This window comes from Megascapheus bottae, chromosome 27 (assembly GCF_031878675.1).
Source record: "Megascapheus bottae isolate mThoBot1 chromosome 27, mThoBot2.hap1, whole genome shotgun sequence".
In the NCBI taxonomy this organism is placed as follows: domain Eukaryota; kingdom Metazoa; phylum Chordata; class Mammalia; order Rodentia; family Geomyidae; genus Megascapheus; species Megascapheus bottae.
This window is the reverse complement of record NC_143535.1, coordinates 6,267,830-6,286,152: the sequence shown is the minus strand read 5'-3', so window position 1 is coordinate 6,286,152 and position 18,323 is coordinate 6,267,830. Positions and strand designations below refer to the sequence as shown.

Sequence of the window (18,323 nt, the reverse complement as noted above, 5' to 3'; positions counted from 1 at the left end):
AAACTCTTATTTCCAATTAACCACTAGAAAACTGAAAGTGGTGCTGTGGCTTAAGGGTAGGGAGGTAGCCTTGAGCTGAAGAGCTCAGGGACAGTGTCCAGGCCCAGAGTTCAAGCCCTATGACTGGTGTGGGGGGGGTGGGGAGGAAGATGTGTACTCTGGAGGCTAAAATCTGAGAATCACAGTTCAAAGCCAGCCTGGGCAGGAGACTCCTATCACAGAAGCCAAAACCAGAGCTGGCTTAAGTGATAAGAATGTTAGCCTTGAACAAAAAGAAGCTCATGGTGGGCCCGGAGTTTGGCCTAGGGGTTAAAGTGCTTGCCCAGCATGCACAAAGACCCAGGTTCAATTCCTTGGTACCACATGCATAGAAAAAAGCCGGAAGTGGTGCTGAGGCTCAAGTGGTAGAGCTCTAGCCTTGAGAAAAATCCAAGGACAGTGCTCAAGCCCAGGACTGGCCAAAAAAAAAAAAAAAAAAAGAAGAAGCTCATGGGGCTGGGAGTTTGGCCTAGTGGTAGAGTGCTTGCCAAGCATGCATGAAGACCCAGGTTCGATTCCTTGGTACCACATACTTAGAAACAGCCAGAAGTGGGGCCGGGAGTTTAGCCTAGTGGTTAAAGTGCTTGCCTAGCATGCATGAAGACCCGAGTTCGATTCCTCGGTACCACATACATAGAAAAAAGCCAGAAGTGGTGCTGAGGCTCAAGTGGTAGAGCTCTAGCCTTGAGAAAGTCCAAGAACAGTGCTCAGGCCCTGAGCTCAAGCCCAAGACTGGCAAAAAAAAAAAAAAAAAAAGAAAGAAAAAAGAAAAAGCCAGAAGTGGTGCTGAGCTCAAGTGGTAGAGTTGTAACCTTGAGAAAAATCCAAGAACAGGCCCTGAGCTTAAACCCAGGACTGGCAAAAAAAAAAAAAAAAAAAAGAAGAAGAAGAAGCTCATGGGGAGTGCCCAGGCCTAGTGTTCAAGCCCCTGGACCAGCAAAAAAAAAAATAAAAATAACAAAATAAAGATGTGACCAAGAGATACTGACTGTTTAGGTTAGAGCCAAATAATCAAGTAATGTAGGTTTTACTAAAAAATATGAGGAGGCTAGTTGCTAGAGGAATGGCTCAAGTGGCAGAACACCAGCCTACCGAGTTACTAAGGCCTGAATTCAAATCTTATTAATGAATAAAGAGTTGGGAGATGGAAATCAGTCTAAAAAGCAATTAATGACAGAAAGACCTATTTGAATCAAGGGCCTTCCATCAGAAATGTTCTCTGTGGGAAAGATGAAGCTGGGTCATTCCACCTGGAATGCAGCTAGACTTAATACAGTGTCTAGTAGCTGGTCTAAGTGGAAGAGGTTCTCCAGGAGGTCTAAGAGGAAATGATCCAAAAATTCAGTCAAAAATACACACAGAGCTGGGCACCAGTGGCTCCTGCCCATAATCCTATGTACTCAGGAGGCAGAGATCTGAGGACTGAAGTTCAAAGCCAGTCTGGCCAGAAAAATTCATGAGACTCATCTCTAATTAGCTATCAATAAAAGTCGGAAGTGGAGTTGTGGCTCAAGTGGTAGAGCATTAGCCTTGAGCAACATAGCTCAAGACAGCGCCTAGGCTCTTAGTTCCAGCACCAGGTACACACACACACACACACACACACACACCTAGGCTCTTAGTTCCAGCACCAGGTACACACACACACACACACACACACACACACACACACACACACACACACACACACACCCCAAATGCCAAAACAGACACTGTCTAGCAAAAATGGGAACCAGGTGCCATAGCTCTAAGGAAGCTGGATCTGAGGACAGCGGTTTGAAGCCAGCATGAGTGGGAAAGGCCATCACCCTCCAATAAACTACTTAAAAACATTAACAAAAACAGGAAGTGACACTGTGGCTCAAGTGTTAGAGCATTAACTAGTCTTGAGCAAAAAGAAGTTCAGGGGCGAAGCCCAGGCCCAGAGTTCAAGCTTAGCATCAGCAAAAAAAAAAAAAGAGGAGAAGGAAGAGGAAAAGGAAGAAGGAAAAAGGAAGGAAGGAAGGAGGGAAGGAAGGAAAATGGGAATGCTGAGCATTATTTACACATGGAAAAAAGAGAAAAAGAGAAAACGGAGACCTTTAGGTTGGTTACCATCCCAGGCCCCCATCTTCCTTATCAAGAGTCTCTGAATAAGTAGCTCTTGCTACTCACTGGTGTCATGGTGACAAGAGGGGAGGGTCCCCGTGGGCGCTTCAGCAGCTGCTGGGCATGCAATTGGATGTTGGCTCCTCCATCCGATGCCCTCCGGCCAAGGGGGCCCATTCCATTCAGCAGTTGAAGAGTGGGTGGCTGTAGCAGAGACTGCTCCTGCCGGGAGACCAGGAAAGACCAATGGGTGAGATGAGCCATGCTTCTGACTACTGAAGTTAAGGATACTTTGTGATGATCTCCCATAAACCAGTCTCCTTTACAAACAGGATATCATCCTTCTCTGAGAAAGAAGGGAATCCTAAATCTAAGGGAAGGAAGGTCCCTCGATGGCTCTCATGGGAAGACCCTTTCACCTATCAGGTACCTTATACTCAAGCTGCCCCGTTGGCTGCAAATTCTGCATGGGAAGCAGGTTGTGCATGAAGTTCATGTGAGGGGCCGCCTGTGGGAATGGGGCCTGCGGGCTGACTCCAGGAAAACCAGGCAGGAGCTTCTGCAGGTCCTCCATGACTTCCGTGCTGACAGGAAACAGAAAGACAGAGAAGTGCAGTTAATACGCTTAAATTGCTTCATCCCCCAAACTGATGGCATTGGTACCTATGATCACTGCCGCAATTTTTTTTTTTTTAATTTTCTTACTACATGTGCCTTACTCTCTAAGATCCCAAAGTAAAGCAAGAGTCTAATGTGGAGAATGTGATTCTATGTGACTTTTACTGCTGAGAACTGGAAATCACTATTTCTCACTGAACATCACATAAAACCAATAAGAGGGCTGGGAGTTTGGCCTAGTGGTTAAAGTGCTTGCCTAGCATGCATGAAGACCCAGGTTCGATTCCTCAGCACGAAATACATAGAAAAAAGCCGGAAGTGGTGCTGAGGCTCAAGTGGTAGAGCTCTAGCCTTGAGAAAGTCCAAGGACAGTGCTCAGACCCTGAGCTCAAGCCCAGGATTGGCAAAAAAACAAAAACAAAAACAAGAGTCGAGGCAACACGGGCATGAGCCCAGGTCAGTTTTTCAAAGCCTGGGGGTGAACAGCAGATTTCTGAAGAGCAGAACCCATCGTTACAACAATGGCTGCCAGAAGTAGCAACTGATTCACCAGGGAAGGAATGCCATTACTCCTGTGAGTGCTGACAAGTCAGATAAACACTGGATGTACAGAGCTGTCATACTAGAACAGTAGGTTTTACAGCAGATTTTAAAATAGGAGATCTTTCCATTGACAACAGCAACTCAGGACTCATTCCACCCCTCTGCAGCTGACACATTCTAAGGAGCCACAGTATTCTTCCTATAGCCTGTTTGATCATAGGCTGAGAACAAAAAACATAAAGCAAGGAATCAGCAGGCATGGGAGTCTTTTTGGAAGTTCACTCAGAGAAAAGAAGTATTGATAAGAAAACCAGTTTTGCTCCTAGGTGAACTCTCAGTATTCTTTTTTTTAAATTTTTTTTGGTAGTACTGAGGACTGAGCAAACTCAGGGTCTGAGCACTGTCCTTGGGCTTTCAAGGCTGATGCTCTGCCACTTAAGCCACAGCACCACTTTCTGGCTTTTCTTTTTCCTTTCTTTCTTTTTTTTTTCCCGCCAGTCATGGGGCTTGAACTCTGGGCCTGGGCACTGTCCCTGAGCTCTTCATCTCAAGGCTACTGCCCTACCTCTGGAGCCACAGCATCACTTCCTGTTTTCTAGTGGTTAACTGGAGATAAGAGTCTCATGTTCTTTAGTGGCCCAACTGGCTTCGAACTGTGATCCTCAGATCTCAGCCTCCTGAGTGGCTAGGATTACAGGCGTGAGCCATCACTCGGCTTACTTCTGGCTTTTCTATGTATGTGGTACTGAGGAATCAAACCCAGGTTTTCATGCATGCTAGGCAAGCACTCTACCACTAGGCTAAAACTCCCAGCCTGAACTTTCAATATTCCTTTTCTTCCCTCATCTGTAAGGAAAACATTCAATAGTGAGGTCAGCCATTTTTGACACTTAGAGTCTTCAAACTGAAGAACAGACATGGAACAAGCTGGCCTTCCATCCACAGAGCATCCATCTGGGAACAAACAGCTACCAGGAAACAAGCTGGGATGGTTGGATTTAGATGTTTGTTCACTTAATTTTTAACTGTCACACATATAAATTACATCCTATCACTTGTCCTCTCTCTATGGATGAGTCTTGTGGTTGAACGTGTAGCAGACCTTTCAATTTGTGAACTTTAAGGACTTTCTGTCTGTGACTTAGAAGACCTACATCTTTACAGACAAATGTGCATCAGACTCTTTGCCAAACTACTGGCATAATGGTTGCTAATAACCCAAAATAGTAAAGCAGTTCCAAACCAGCGGAGGCTGTGATATTTCAAATCATGTGCCATGACTACTTGCTGATTAGATTACGTTTAGAGAACACCATGAAGTAGGAAAAAATGTATCATGGTAGGTATTCTTTGCCTTACTGTTGGGTAGGGCTTTTGCCCAAGCACTCACCGTGGGTCAGCTACTCCCACTGTGTGCCTCCTCATGGACAAGTAGCGGACCAAGGCTTCGGGGGAAGGCTCTTCACCCTCATCGCTGTCCAAGTTCACTGTCCCATCGGGCTGAGGTGGAAGGAAACACAATTGATTGTAAGAAGGACAGAGGGGAAGGAGATGGGTGTGGGAAGAAAGTGACTTCAGTGAACAACCGCCAGTGGGTGCTACTTGCCTCCACAATTTGATTCTCTGGGTTGATCAGCTGCACCTGAGGGACACTGATGCTCATGGCAGTGCCTGTCTGCTCCGCCTGCAAAGCAGTACACAGGGATATACACGTGCCTTACACACCACAGGGAAAGAATGGCAGCAAGGATGACCACTCCAGTCTGTGGGTCTTCTGTTCTCAGAAGACACGGTCTTGTTCAGAGAATGCTTCCTTACTGTATCTCATTAAAACATCTCATTGCTACAGCTGTGATTGCCATCTACCCTCTCTGTCAAAGGAAGGCTAAGGTCTTGGCTGGCCTCTGATAAAGGCAGAGATGACACTCATAATTTAGGGCTGGGGAGCAACACCTAGCCCTTACCCCTGGTGTTACCTGTGAAGATCTACGTCACTGGAGAGAGTGCCCACCTGGATATTGACTGGTGCTTGAAATGCCATGGCCCGAGGCACACTAGGAAGTGCTCCAAGACGCAGGGTTTTATGTCTCTTATGTCGATCACACAGCAGGCTGTAGATTGCACTATAGTGATCGTAGGCATCTGATCTTAATGACTACCAAAAGAGGGGGAGAAATAAAAAACCCTGATGAAGTGGCATGTCAGTGACCAAAAACCTTTTCCAATAATATCAGTAAAAGAACAAAACAATATCTTTTCTTCCTTCCCAGGCCCAGCAGAGGTAGAAGAAACAGGGAAAAAGTAAAAAGACCCAAGTTCTCAAGGAAGATTAAAAATAGCAAAGCAGGATGAACCACTGCCACATCTCACTTGGTTCTCTACCCCATTCCAGATACCTGTAGTGTCCGCTCTTTGTCCAGCCCCATGTCCTCCATGGCCAAGAGGACATCCTCATTCAGGGGCTCTGACTGTCTTTCTTCCTTCAGTTGCTGACATTCAGCTATTAGCTGTAACACGAACAGAGGCAAGCTGTCACACTCCTATTGATCAAGTCAATATGGCAAATCATATGTGACTACCAAGCTGTTCTGTGGTGTTCCAAGCTGTTCTAGACTAGGACTTTTCAGGCCTCAAAGTCTAAGACAGACAGGGCTCTATTTTCTGAGCTCCTTGGGGTAACGGGAATGGCCATAATGATTTAAATAAAGGAATACTACAGAAACCACTGGACTGAACACGCTCAGAGCAAGAAGACATAGTGAGGAGTAGAAATGTGGGCTATCTTTCCCCCCCAAACAAACTGCAATTTAGAAGCAAATGATAAGGAGCCTATATCACCATTCTGACAGTTCAGCTAAATTTTTACAATTCTTCCTGGTTGATTTGTTTGCTACTGTTGCATTACTCAATACTTGGTGGCTAAGGCTCATGTGTTCAGGCCATGGCCAGACTATAATCCCATGAAGGAGAAACTGCAGTAGTTCTAAAAGGAGCTCCCTGAGGCCAGGGGTTTCCAGCTCACCCTGTCAAAGTTGGGATCAGCATCCCCTAGCTTCATCCACTTGTGTTTGCAGATCTGCTCCATGGAGAGGCGTTTATTTGGGTCTAATACCAGCATGTGGCGGACCAAGTGCTCGCATTCTGCAACAGACAAAGAGCCTGTCTTCAATCCCTGGTAAGCGGAGGCACCAGTGAAGCCCAGGAACCAGTAGCATGGCCACCAGGTCGATTCTCAAGCCACCTGTTCCAGTTTTGTCTTATTCTCCCAAACTTTCCCTATTCTTCTGCTTACTCTGGAAGGAGCTGGGCAAAACAGAGAAATCAAATGTGTAATCTGGTTAATGCCATCACTAAGAGCCTGGCCAGAAAAAATCTGGAGATAAATACGGATTTCATTTATTGATATTATCTATAGCTCCTAAAGTAACAAGCAAAGACTACAATGTCCTCTAAAGAGACTGAATACTTTAGGCAGCTCTCAAAGTATTCCAGTCTCCCTTCCTACATGTATTATTATGTGTATATTAATGGTTTGGGCTCAGGTGTGTAATGCATTCTTCATACCTCAGGGAACCTGACATTCCTCATGGCACAAAGTGTGTAGGAAGAGAGGAAAGGGCACAGATCACCCGTCCACACACTGACAATCAGCTACCCTTATTTAGATTTTTCTCAGTGTCAGCACTACAGGTATAGAAAGCTGGGCTGTGAACAACAGAGAGTCAGATCAATAGGTATTTCTTATTGGGGAAGAAAACAAAGATTCAAAGTTAAGAAAACTACATACAGGTTTCAAAGCCACTCTCTATTTCTAAATATTCTCATCTGTAACCTATGGTGTTGAGGACCATGTGGGATCAGTATTTGTGATGAAGGTGGTAGGGGATTATGAAATAGTTGTATTAACACTTTATGGCTATTATTATCTCAATGAATCCCACAGCAATCCTGAGAGGAATGGACTATCACCATACCCATTTCATTTTACTTTTTTTTTTTTTTTGGCCAGTCCTGGGCTTGAGCTCAAGGCCTGAGCCCTGTCCTTAGACTTTCTCAAGGCTAGAGCTCTATCCCCTTCTGGCTTTTTTTCCTATGTATGTGGTAATGAGGAATCAAACCTGGGTATTCGTGCATGCTAGGCAAGCACTCTACCATTAGGCCAAACTCCTGGTCCCCACCATACCCATTTTAAAATTGGCTGACTATGGTGCCTCATGTCTAAAACCCCAGGTAACTGGGAAATGCTATAGCTAGAAGAAAATTATGACCCAATGAGACTACATGAAATGAACTCTAGGATATGGAAACAAGATGTTTATCTTGTGTGATTGTTGTTCTTAATACACCGTGTTATTTCTCTTCTCTCTTTTTTTTGCCCTTATGGTTAATCTCATGTTGTTACTATATCTGACTTTGTTGCCTGGTATATTCTATATACGTTTATTTGTTTATTTGAAATAGGGAAGGGAAGGAGGAAAACAAGATGATTGGGAGGGGGTGGGGGAAGGGAAATGAGAACAAAAACATGAGAAGGGATATCAATGTGTGAGAAGTAATGCACCGGATGAATGTAACTGTAACTCCCCTATACATTATCCCAACAATAAAAAAAGATAAATATAACAGAAAAAGAAAGAAAGAAAATCACAACCCAGGACAGGTCTAAGCAAAAATAAACAAGATCCTGCCAGAAAACCAACTTAGGCAAAAAAAGGATGAATGTCTGAGATCAAACCCAAGTTCCACATGCCTACTCCACCACAAATGTATACATTCTTACAAAATGGCACCAACTAGGCATCTGTATAAATTAGATTTCAAACTAACTGATTCTCTTTCTATCTGGTGGTGTTAACCATGAGGCTCTATGACCACAGTATTATAGGAGCTGATGGGGGTTGAAATCTACACTTGCACTATTAATTCAACATTTGCATCTTAACCATAATCCTTTGCTAATTAGATGGCTGCTTGTTGGTTTTCTGCCTTCATTCTTGCTCTATTGAGATCTATTCTCCACACCGAACCAGATAATGTTCAGAAGCATAAACCTGGGTCTATTGGCTACCTTGAATATAACTGCTAATTCTTCTCATAATCTGCAGAAAATTCACATCTGTGGGTTGATAAAGGCCCTGACTAGTCTTTGCACATGCTTAGCCCTCTCTTGCCTACTGGTCTTTACACATGCTCTTGTTAGCCAGAATGGCCACTCCTCAAAACTAGCTCTTTGTGCGGGTAGGCGCACACTTTTCAGCAAGTTCCTGGTATCTATGCCAAATGTCATACAAATGTTCATTCAAACAACCTCTCTGTGAAATAATCTATCTAACTTATATATTTCCTTGTTCACTAACTGTCCCTTCACAGTGCTATACCTAGTATCAAATCTTCAGTGCCAAAAATGGTTATCATAGCTAACAGGAGCTGAATAAAAATATCCACCAAATACATGAATATTTATTGAATGCTTAATCAAAGAAGATTATATTTGTGAAGATGCTTTTAAATTCACTTTATCTTTATAACCACCCTAAATTAGCTACTAGTACCTCCTCATTTGTAAGTGAAGAAGAGCCACATTTTTAAAAGGATAGTGGACTTGACACCACAAAGAAATGGCAAAGCTGGGATTCAGGCTATACCATTTGGGTGAAGGGGCAGAACTGGGGTTCAACTCAGGGCCTCATTTTTTCTAGGGAGGTGCACTACCACTTATGCCTCAAGCCCCATGTGGTGACTTCTACTTACATCCTTCCACAGAGATGATAGGTATGCCACCACATCCGGCTTACCTTTTTGCCTAAATTAGCTTAAAAAATATCATCCTCAGGGTCAGGATTTTAGCCTAGTGGTCGCGTGCTTGCCTAGCATGCAGGAAGACCCACATACATAGCAAAAAAGCCAGAAGTGGTGCTGAGGCTCAAGTGGTAGAGCTCTAGCCTTGAGAAAGCAGAAGGACAGTGCTCAGGCCCTGAGCTGAAGGCCCAGGACTTGCAAAAAAAAAAAAAACAAAAAACAAAACAACAACAACAAAAAAACTCATCCTCCTGGATCTCTGCCTCAAGGAATACTATCTTACTAAAAGTAATTAAAATAAATTAATTTTCAATTCTAATGCATTCTAATTTAAGAAAAATACAAGAGATTCTCTAATTCAAAATGATTTTATATTGGTATCAATTTTTCTTGCTTTGTAATCCAAACAACAAATGCACTATACATATCTGAATGGCCACATTTTCTAAATTCTATGCAACGGAATCCCTTCCGCTTTGTGAAGTATCAAGCTATATCCCACAACTGACTGACATGAATATTTATAATCTGAAATTACTTGAGAAACAAAAAACCAACAAACAAAAGTTTTTAACTGAGACAGTAGCTAGACTCCTGTGTAGGGAGGCCAGGGCCTGCTTGGAGATTTGTGGAGTTATTATTAAAGCCTCTAGATGGCACTCTTCTGTTTCCCTTTGATCTCTACATATAACAAACTCAACCAATCAAGGCCATATGATGTTTGGTCACGAGCCTGCTTTAACATGAGAATTTTTGTTGTTGTTCTGTTTTGTTTTTCCATGCAATTCCCTTAACCTAAAACAAACACTTCCATGATGCTCTAAACAAGCAAACAAACACTGTCATAATGTCCTATTTTTTTGGTGGGGGGGCCAGTCTTGGGGCTTTAACTCAGGGCTTGGGCACTGTACTTGGATACTTTTTGTTCAAGGCTAGCACTCTGCCACTTGAGCCAAGATGCCACTTCCAGCTTTTTTCTATGTATGTGGTACTAAGGAATTGGACGCAGGTCTTTGTGCATGCTAGGCAAGCACTCTATCACTAGGCTACGCTTCTGGCCCCTGTCCTAATTTTTAAAATGTTTTTAGTCAATTCCAGGATGTTGAAACTTGTATTCAGTCAGCCTTAGCCATTATTTAACTTTTGATACCATAAAAAGTCACCAGAAAAATAAGCAAACCTTGCATTTAATATTTGGCTGCTAAGAGGCCATGATATCTAGGTTCCCTAGATACCTAGAGGTCCTAGATTAGGAACTCTTTGGTTATAGTGTCAATACCTCAAGGACAAGAGCTTTTATCTTGGCTGTCCTACATAATGCCCAGCTTGTACAGGAACAGAAATCTAACACGTCTCATCTGTTGCGCAGATGATAAAGGATGACAAAAGACAGAGTGCTAGAGTAGTAGCCGATTCATACTTTATCAGTGTCAAACAGCTCATAAAATTAAGCTCAAGTATGGACACAACATTCTTCCTAGTATATGGGAAGAGGGTAAAAATGAAGGAAAGAAGTGCTCCCAACTGTAAAATCACAGCCATAGCACAGTCGATTTAAACCAACAGAAGACAGAGCCTCAGATCGAAGCGTTTCCAGATGCCAACAAGCACTGGATTTTAATGTCTAAAATGCCCCTGTTTCTCTCTATCCCTTCCCAGAGGGCAGAGCCTTTCATGAGGATGAACCTGAAGCTCTGTGGTCCAGGCAGTAAGAATACGCCACTCTGCTGTGTGTGCCAGAACGGCAGCCTCCCCTCCGAGGACGCTTTCATCTGCTCACACACTGCTGCCAAGTGGTCTCCTCAGTGAAATCACTGTAGACCACGAAACCCCATCTGCCAAGAGAATGCCTGCCCCGTCCCCCACTGTGCTCTCCCCTGATGTGGAGGAGTGCCAGCTTCTGAACGGACAGGGAGCTAAGAGAGGAATGAAGACAGCCAGTGTGATTGCACTGACCACAACTTTCAGAAAAAGACTCAAAGTATTTGACTGGGGGAGTGGGGATGTATTTAAGGATAGGAGGGTGGACTAAAAACAAACTTAAAATTCATTAAAAACAGTTTCGGAGAAGCTCTGCCTCCAGTTCCTAGGGGAAAAGAAATGAAGTAAGTTAAGAAAAAATTTCCCTTTCCTGACTGAAACTTTGAGAACATGGCACCTGAAGACAGGGTCAAAGCCACGAGACTTATTCATCCTGGAGAAGAGAAGGGAGATCAGGGAGGGAGAGGAATATTAGGACTATCCTTCAAGATCTAACAGCTGTTTCCCCCACACGAAGTCAATTTACACTATGCTGCCCAAAGGCCTGGATGTGAGATAATTAGGAAGTTAGAAGTTCAATGTAAGAAAGATCTAGCTATGAGCAGTGATTTTAATTTTCAGGGTCCTAAGAAAGTGTGGGAGGGGAAGTGTGAGGAGGCAGAACAGCTGACAGGACCACACCTGGGGCACAACTGATTTTAACCATGCCATAAACCAGTACTCTGGCAAGATTTTCCTCAAAAAATGCTGAACTACTTGTTCCCCTCCTCTCCTAAATCCGAAAAACCATATGCAATGACACTATGGTAATCTGTTGTCTATGAAGTAATAAACTGAATGTGATTAGCAATGCAATCAGAGTATTTGAGATGGCATCAGAGGGCTCCAAGGCATGGGGAAGACGGCGGGCGAGCATGTCTTACCCAGCTGTGCATCCCCACTGCCTACCAAAGTACCTGACACAGGGCGGGCCCTCAGAAGATGGCAGTTGGAACAAACACTGGGCTAGTAACTACCAAAATCTTTACTAACCATTTTACTATCTAAGGAGCTGGGAGTGGTGGTGCACTCCTATAATCTGACTGCTCAGAAGGATGAAACTCCAGGCCAGAATGAGACTGTCTCCAAAAACAAATACCCACAATAACAAATGGGAAATCCTAAGAATCTAAAAGATCAGGCATTCTCCATGCTTCAAGCTGGATGCACCTGGAATAGGAGGAATGCTACCATTTTCACAGAAGATTCTGATGTACCATGATAGGGTGTAAAACAGGAAAACAAGGAATAAAAAATTAATAGATCAATTCATTCAAAATAGCAGTTAATAATAATTACTCCTCTGTACATCACCTTTATATTAACAATAAAAATAATTATTAACATTTATTGAGCACTTATTGGATAAGTACAGTACTAAATCCTTTAGCCACTTAATTTACATTCCAACTTTCATCACTTATTAGTATCTCCATTTTATAAAGAAATTCAGAAGAAACTTGACCAGGTAATAAAAGCGAGAGTCAGGATTATTTTATTTTTACTTTTTGAGACAGGCCGGGCACAGGTTGGCCTTGAAAGCACAAGTCTTCTGTCCTCAGCTTCCAGACTGCTGTAATTACAGGCATGCACCATCACTCCTAGTTTCTGGTTTTATTCCAGTTCTTACATTGTATATAAGGTAATACTTACTACTATTTTAGGTAATGCCAGCATATCTTTGCATATTAAAACAAACAAAAGTTTGTTGGGTGCTGGTGGCTCACATCCATAATCCTAGCTACTCAGGAAACTGAGCTCTGAGGATCATGGTTCAAAGCCAATCTAGGCAGGGAAGTCCCTGAGACTCTTAGTTCCAAATTAGCCAGCAAAAAGCTAGAAGTAAAGCTGTAGCTCAGGTGAACTCAAGAGTCCTGAGTTCAAGCCCCAGAACAGGTACACATCATGTACACACCACACACACACACACACACACACACACACACACACACACACACACACACACACACACTACAACACAGGTTAATTCTCTCCTCTAAAAGATCAAGTACCATATAATCTTCACATATTTCATCATGACAGAGTCACCCACAAGCTCGATTATTTCCAAATGTGCTGTGTAAAATCATGGTCAGAAAGCTATAAACGATCTGGGAAATGGCTTGAAAGGGGAATGGCAAGTTGAGTGAAATGAGAAGGCATTTTACTGGTAAGAATAAGGCAACTACCTATGCAGTGGTTACTGTAAGGGGATGAAGCCTATGATGGAGACTGGGAACCACAGAGCTCCCCAGGCATGCAAACACAGACAGGAACAGGAACAGGAACAGGCAGAAACCAGGGAACCGGATCCTTGGAATCCTCAGGCGGGTTCTGTGAAGGACAGCCAGCTGCTCCTGAAGCCCTTCAAGTGATGCCAGAGTACAAGACATGGCAAAGCAATCATCTTTAGCTCTGTGGCAGAGAAATGGTCTGAAGAAACTGAGTCATAGATTCTTCCTGGCCACATAAGGCTAACTTTGAGCTGGTGGAAACATGACATATGTGTGCCAGAAGACACTGGAGAAAATGCAAAGGAAAAACGATTACCTGGGGCATTTGTGCTTTCTGTCGGTGTCTGGCCTCATGTCCCTCAGGCCCTTCCCATCCTGTCAACAGTGGGGTGCTCAGCGGTAAGTCCAAAGCACTGAACCCAACAGGACTTCGTGCCTGATCATCTGAGAATCTTCTTTTTCTTTTTCTCTTTCTTTTTTCTTTTGCCAGTTGTGGGGCTTGAATTCACTTGAGCACTGTCCTTGGACTTTTCTCAAGGCTAGTACCCTACCACTTGAGCCACAGCACCACTTCCAGCTTTTTTCCTTGTATGTGGTACCAAGGAATTGAACCAAGGTCTTCCTGCATGCTAATAAGCAAGCACTCTACCATTAGGCCAGACTCCTGGCCTAAGCATGCTTCTTGATAATGTTTAATCCTTGATGAAAAAACCGCTTTTAGAACAACAACAACAAAAAGGTCCATTCACTGTATCCAGCTCAGGTAATGGTGTGGAACAATCCTGGCACAGAACTACAAGGCTTTGGTGAGTCTCTGGGCTTCTTCTAAATGTTTGTGACTGACTCACAGCTCTTCTTTAATGTTGTCTATCAAAAATTAAAAAAAAATATAAAACAACAACAAAAAACTACACATAAAATATATAGCTTTTCTTCCTAAAAATACAGAGTCATCATGGATTGATGGTCTTCACAATCACAGTATTTTACATAGTTGCTGTGTGACATTTGTATGTGTAATAACTTGCTTAATGTGCTAGCCTATAGATGCATCCAGATTACCTAAATGTTATAGCCATACAAAACAAATGGATTTTGTTGTTGCAATGAGATTTTGTTTTCTTGGGTATCACTAGGCTAGTGTAAAACTACATAAATTTTCTAAAAACGCTCCAAGAATTTTACTTTATAATTTTTCTTTCCCAGACAAGGCCTTGTTATGCAGCCCAGGCTAGCATGGAACTCTTGATTCTCCTGCTGCTTCTTCCATCTGTGGTTGTCTCTCCACTCCCATCCCATTTACAAAAATACTACAAGTACCAGGGCAAGACCTACTGTAATTTATTACTATTTTATTGTATTTTATTTTTTGCCAGCCCTGGAGCTTGAACTCTGGGCCTGAACACTGTTCCTGAGTTTCTTTTTACTCAAGGCTACCTGAGCCTCAGTGCTACTTTCAGCTTTTCTGAATACTTTATTGGACATAGGAGTTTCATGGCCTTTCCTGCCTGGGCTTGCTTCAAACAGCAACAGACAAATTTTAGCCTCCTGAGTTGCTAGGATTATAGGCATGAGCCACAAACATCTAACTCCCATTATTATGTATTACATATTATATAGTATATAATATATTGAAATTAGCAAATCCTATTTGGGGGCAGTCTTGGGGTTTGATCCAGGGTCTTGTGCTCTATTACTCAAGCCACACCCGAGTTTTAACATTTCTAAATCCAAAGTTAAAGGAGTGGTTATTTAAAGTATTAGTCAATACCACAGTTTTACACAACAGCACTGACTACTAAAATTTCACTCATAAAAAAATAAGGCTTAGTTCCTCTAATACAATTGGCACTGAGAAATACTTGTTTTCAGCTCTTTTGGGGGAAAAATGGGAGTTCAATACAAACTGGAGTACTTCAGTAAAATTTCAAAAGGGATCAAAATTTAGAATTCTTGGTATCCTCACTACTCTTCCTCCCCCACTCCCACCCCGAATCACATCAACCCATAGGGGTTGGGGCTTAAACTCAGGACATCACGCTTACTTGGCCTCCTTGTTCATGGTGGCACTCTACCACCTTAGCCACACCTCTAACCTGGCTCTTTTGGAGATTTAGTCTCTAGAACTATTCTGTTGGCTCTGAACCTTGACCCTCCAAGTTTCAACTTCCTGAGCAGCTAGAATTACAACGTGCGCCACCAGTGCCTGGTTTGGTTTTAGTTTTTAGGTCTTTCTTTTCAATTCAATTCAATTCGCAATTAATCACCAACCGTACACTGGAGAGAAGTTAGACATGTTAGGCAAGCAAGCACTCTAGCACTACGCTGAACCCCAGTCCTGAATTTCCTTATTTTTTCCAGGTAGTTGTGATGCTTCCAAAATTGAGTCAGCAATGAAGAGATCTTAACTATGGAGATGCCCATGTTTAGCTTTAGCCCCCACTTTCAGTTGAAAAGATCCCAACTTCCTATACAACTCCATTAAGAGCTGTCCATTTTGTATCTCACATTCACACAGGTTTGCTGCTTATCCTACATACCATTATTCAAATGCTCTTCTGAGTCCTTCTATCAATCATTATTACAGAGCAAAATTCTACCTCAGTTTTACTCTACTCTAATACCCACTACACATATGAACTCCTTCTTTCTTCAACTTTACCTAGTTCTTCCATCATGCTTACCTTACATAACAGCCTCCCTCACCAGGTTGTCTTGAACATAATAGTTACTACGATATGGCTTGATTTATAAAGCTATTCAAATGACCGCTAGCTATTATCAAACCTCTGAAGTTCTTTCACTTATAACTTCCTTCCTCTATTTTTCTGTACAGAGCTGCCATAAGCCAGGAGATAGTTTGCTTGAAAAGGCCAGTAATAAGGAAGGTATTACCAGTGGTTTCCCCTTGGCTTTCTATAATGTTGGGTAAGATCCCAGGGCTGGTACAGGGAAGGCCTGTTTTATTCCCATGTAGTTCCAGTTCAGACATCACTTGTGTTTTCTGCATTCACTGCATCATGGGTTTCTCTCCTTAACAGAGAACAGGCCTCAAAGGAATGGTCATGAAGCCGAGTGCCAGAGGCTCATGCTTATAATCCTAGTTACTCAGGAGGCTGAGATCTGACGATGGTGAGTCAAAGCCAGCCCAGCAAGGAAAGAGAGACTCTTATCTCCAATTAACCACCAGAATTGGCACAGTGGCTCAAAGTGGCAAAGCACTAGCCTTGAGCTGTAGAGCTCAGGGACAGCTCCAAGGCCCAGAGCTCAAGCCCCATGACCACCACCGACAAAAAGAATTGCCATGATAACTCTGAGCCCTTTAGTGCATAGAGACTAGTGAGTGAGCAACTTCTCTCTCCTGCTCTTCTCTCTAAACAAAGTGCTTTTAGCCATGCAAGGAGCCGTGTGGTTCTTGATGAGTAAGCCCATCAGGGGAAGAGCCATTCGTCTGTAAGTGGAAGCTTTTTGGCAATAGCTGCAGAGTACATTCTCCATCAGAAGCATTATGTAAGCCTGGGTCTTACATTCCCAGTGATAAAATGCTTATGCAGTATTATAACTAATTAAGTCACAATGAAGTCTAATCAATAAAGCTCAGAAATATTGTCCACAAGAGATCTCTATGTACTCACTATCACTGAAGTTTTTTTCATTGTAAATTAATTTTCATTCAGTTAAGTAAACAATCTTACTATGTTTCCTAGCAGGTGGTAAACTAGAGGAATATAGCAAACTAAGCCTTAAACATTGGTTAAAAAAAATAAAGTTAGTGAATAAATCCGATACTCATAAAATTTAAGTTGCTGCCTTATAGTAGTAAGAGAGGGAGTCAGTAGCAGCACAGTTAATATTTATGGCCATTCAGGTCTCCTACTCTGTAGTAACCCAGAAAATCAAAGTTTCATCCTCTAACCTGTCTACAATTTAGGCTGGTGTTTATCTAAAGGATGTGCTCTGACGTGTTTGGTCTGAACCAAATTTGTTTGGCCTGGGACAAAAAAAACCCAAAACTTCAAGTCACTTGATCTTTAAAACTGTCATCTATATCTACATAATAACTCAAATAATAAAAAACATAAAAACCAATTGGTCTATTGAATAAACAATTCAGACCATCATGAGTTAGCTGGTCCCAAACTGGTGGCTCACATCTATAATCCTAGCTACTCAGGAGGTTGAGCTATAAGGATCGTGGTTTGAAGTCAGCCTAAGCAGGAAAGTCCATGAGACTCTTCAATTAACCACCAAAAAGCCAGAGTGAAGGTCTGAAGGTGACGTCCAATCAGTATAGTGCCAGCCTTGAGAGACAAAGTTAACCGACAGGCACTGAGTTTAGTACTGGCACCAAAAAGGGGAAAAAAAATTCAGGATGATTTTTTTTAACTTGTTATATTGGCTAAAAATGGCCTCAAACTCTCAATCTTCCTGTTTCACTATCCCAAGTGCTGTGCGTACAGGCGTGTACCACCACACCTAACTTTTACTGCAACTTTTTAAGGAAGATCATTGTAGTTATTATGTTACTACTATGCCAAAGGTAAAAAGAGTTAAAGAAGGAGACCAATTAGCAGAAGACTTAGAATAATCCAGATGAATGATGTTAGTGGCTACTTCCCAGAATGAAGTGTAGAGTTGGTGCTCGTAAGAAGATTCAAGGAATGCTACATACATACATTGCATGCATGCAATACAGGTATTGGTCAAAGTATTTTACATAGACTCCTTTGATCTTTACAACAACTTTTTATGAGATAATTAACATTGCCATGCTCCTTTTACAGGTGACAGTATCCACACTAGGAGAGGTGAAGCAACGTTCCCAGCATAATGCAACTACTAAGTGAAGAACTAGAAGTTGAACCTAGATACTTGGACTCAAATAACATTCTGCATTTATTCTGATGTAAAGAATGAAAATAAAGCTGGGTGCTGGTGGCTCACACCTGTAATCCTAGCTACTCAGGAGGCTGAGATCTGAGGATGAGAGTCAAAGGCAACCAAGGCACGGGAGTCTGTGAGACTCTTATCTCCAATTAACCACCAGAAAAACAGGAAGTGAAGCTGTGGCTCAAATGGTAGAGCAGTAGCCTTGAGCTGAAGAGCTCAGGGACAGCGCCCAGGCCCAGAGTTCAAGCCCTATGACCGACCCCCCCCCCAAAAAAAGATAGAAAGTAAAGATACATGAAAGGTTTTGATGTG

At 42.6% G+C, this 18,323-nt stretch overlaps 1 protein-coding gene across 3 annotated transcripts in view; it reads right to left on the bottom strand.

Moving 5' to 3' along the window:
- Sik3 (SIK family kinase 3) overlaps positions 1-18,323 on the bottom strand; it is a 177,815-nt gene that overhangs the window by 25,670 nt on the left and 133,822 nt on the right. For all 3 annotated transcript variants that reach the window (XM_090319449.1, XM_090319450.1, XM_090319451.1), the window contains exons 7-13: positions 6,311-6,429; positions 5,685-5,795; positions 5,300-5,443; positions 4,895-4,972; positions 4,679-4,788; positions 2,558-2,711; positions 2,194-2,349 (exon numbers count right to left, since the gene is read on the bottom strand). In XM_090319449.1, the coding sequence (XP_090175575.1) occupies positions 2,194-2,349; positions 2,558-2,711; positions 4,679-4,788; positions 4,895-4,972; positions 5,300-5,443; positions 5,685-5,795; positions 6,311-6,429 (872 nt within the window). The remainder of the gene's footprint in view (positions 1-2,193; positions 2,350-2,557; positions 2,712-4,678; positions 4,789-4,894; positions 4,973-5,299; positions 5,444-5,684; positions 5,796-6,310; positions 6,430-18,323) is intronic.